The 2,638-nt window shown below is 37.8% G+C and overlaps 1 protein-coding gene across 2 annotated transcripts in view; it reads left to right on the top strand.

Annotated features, from left to right (window-relative positions):
- LOC110461516 (ubiquitin carboxyl-terminal hydrolase 2-like) overlaps positions 1–2,200 on the top strand; it is a 22,688-nt gene extending 20,488 nt beyond the window's left edge. The window contains exons 11-12 of one of the 2 annotated variants that reach the window (XM_021515002.1): positions 972–1,070; positions 1,930–2,200. In XM_021515002.1, the coding sequence (XP_021370677.1) occupies positions 972–1,070; positions 1,930–2,060 (230 nt within the window). In that variant the 3' untranslated portion in view covers positions 2,061–2,200. The remainder of the gene's footprint in view (positions 1–971; positions 1,071–1,929) is intronic. The other variant, XM_021515001.1, reaches the window with a different exon arrangement.
- Positions 2,201–2,638: the final 438 nt, after the last annotated feature.

Raw genomic sequence — 2,638 nt, 5'->3', positions numbered from 1 at the left:
TGGGGACTGCCCCACCCTTGGAGACTTAACCCCTGGGTCATAACTTCGAAATGGTTAATATCCCCACCCCAAAACTATATATACAATTGTTAGGCATAAAGAGACGAATGCAGTCATGATATTAGAATTGATCCCAGGGTCTGCCCCACCCTTGCAGACTTGGCCCCTGGGTCATAACTTTGAAACGGTTGAGATCCCCACCCCAAAACTATATACACAAATGCTGGGCAAAAAGAGACAAATGCAGTCATGATATTAGAATCGATCCTGGGGTCTGGCCACAACTCTAGGGACCTAGTTACTGAGTCAAAGCTTGGAAACAGTTGAGATCCCCACCCCATAACCATACATAAAATTGGCCATGGTGTCTGTCATATTCCCTTGATCTCATTTGGAGAATATTTTGCCATGATTGCTTAGGTATCCAGGTGAGCGATACAGGCCCTCTGGGCCTCTTGTTTTTAAAAACAATATTTTTTTGCTTGATATAATCCTACTCTGAACAACAAAATTGAACCAGGTAAATTTCAGTACAAAATGTGAAGTTAAACCCTAGATCCCTACAGTTAGAGACAATTCAACACTGATGATATAACAAGGTTCAGTTTTTGTCCTGCTGCGACGAAGTAGTGGAAGCGAGACTAAGGTGTTGCTTTTCCGACAACAGCGGCGTCAACATGAAGGTTTTTGTGTTTAAGTTAGTTTCACTGAAAGTATAAATGCTAGACCAACCAAACTTGGACCATAGATGCATCTTAGGTAGTACATCTCAACCCATACATCAAATGCTGGATGCGGTCTACCTTTCATGGTCCATTGACTTTGTCAGCATCTTCATCAACATTAAGTTTTTGTGTTTAAGTTAATGTCTCTGATATGTGCATTGATGGTCACAGCTGGGCACAGGCGAGACATATCAATCTGAATGGCTTGTATTTCTATGTTCATTAAATTCCTTATCTATTGTTCAGACTTGAAGCGTTTCAGTCAAGGCCGATACAGTCAGAAGGTATCATCGTGTGTTGATTTCCCAAGCACACTAGATATGTCAGACTTCGCCTCTGAAAAAGGTTTGTAAAATTGCGGTTAACATTTTTCAAATATAAAAATAATTTTATTTAAAAATTAAAAATGTATGAATTTATGGTTGCATAATGAAATGTTATGGTATTTTTTAGTGACATTAAGAAGTTTAAGATTTTGCAGTGTTTTTTATGTACCGCCATAAAGTGGTGAAGGGCATATGGTTTAACCTTCCCTGTATGTATACATTCATGTATGTTTGGCTGTTGAATTTCTTTGTTTCGGTCAGTTACGGATTTCTTACTCCAGATAGGGTCACGTACCGTCACTGTATGTATACATACATGTATGTTTGGCTGTTGAATTTCTTTGTTTCGGTCAGTTACTGACTTCTTACTCCAGATAGGGTCACGTACCTTCACTGTATGTATACATACATGTATGTTTGGCTGTTGAATTTCTTTGTTTCGGTCAGTTACTGACTTCTTACTCCAGATAGGGTCACGTACCTTCCCTGTATGTATACATACATGTATGTTTGGCTGTTGAATTTCTTTGTTTAGGTCAGTTACTGACTTCTTACTCCAGATAGGGTCACGTACCTTCACATACTCCGTGATGAATACAGAATGTTACATGACTCTTTGTAGCCATAACCTTTGACCTCAGCCTCTGTATCATTAAGATTGTAAATAAGTGTCCATTTATTTATTTTTGTCGATTATGATAGGTTATGCATACCCCAGAGGGTCTTGTAAAGTTTTTTTGGTTTTGAAGAGTTATCTCCCTTCCTCTGTCCAAAATTGTTATTGTTTAAATGCTCTTTTGTTTTGGAGAGTTATCACCTTTTGTTCTATTCAAATCCTTTTTTCTGATGAATTATTTCTGAGTATTTGTCCTTAACAGGAGCGTCAAGAGTGGTATATAATTTGTACGCTATCAGTAACCATATAGGAAGTGTGTACTCGGGCCATTACACGGCCTACTGTAAACACCCCTACTCCGCAGAGTGGAACTCATTTAATGATACCAGGTAAGTCACATAAACCAGATTCACAGGTAAGTCTGTGATTTATAGGATATAGGAAGTGTGTACTCAGGCCATTACACGGCCTACTGTAAACACCCCTACTTCGCAGAGTGGAACTCATTTAATGATACCAGGTTAGTCACATCAACCAGATTCACAGGTAAGTCTGTGATTTACTCCAGAAATGCAGACCTACAAACATCAACTCATTCACCCCTGAAATTTCATAAATGAACTATTCCAACCTTTGAATGGAAGGAGTTCTATGTGTCTCGGGGGTGAATAAGTTAATGTTCTCTTGCCAATAAACGTTGATTTCAGTATCAATGTATAATGAAATAGAACTGTTATGTACAGTAGTGAAACATCATCTCTGTAAGATTATATTACCTGGTCCAGCAGCAGTAAGTTACTTCATCGTTAATAGTAATTTAGTAATTGGTTTTACAACATATATTTCATTAAGATTTAATATTTTAAAATTTGCAATTTTATCTTGTCAAAAATTAAAGCAAAATGCAGGTGATGTAATACAGTGTGTTCTGTGGAGTTGTTTTAGATGTTTTGAAGAAGCTCCCTTAGCCC

This window comes from Mizuhopecten yessoensis, unplaced genomic scaffold (assembly GCF_002113885.1).
Source record: "Mizuhopecten yessoensis strain PY_sf001 unplaced genomic scaffold, ASM211388v2 scaffold10631, whole genome shotgun sequence".
NCBI classification, from domain to species: domain Eukaryota; kingdom Metazoa; phylum Mollusca; class Bivalvia; order Pectinida; family Pectinidae; genus Mizuhopecten; species Mizuhopecten yessoensis.
Note: the sequence above shows the minus strand (reverse complement) of the source record. Positions and strands in the feature narration are given on the sequence as shown.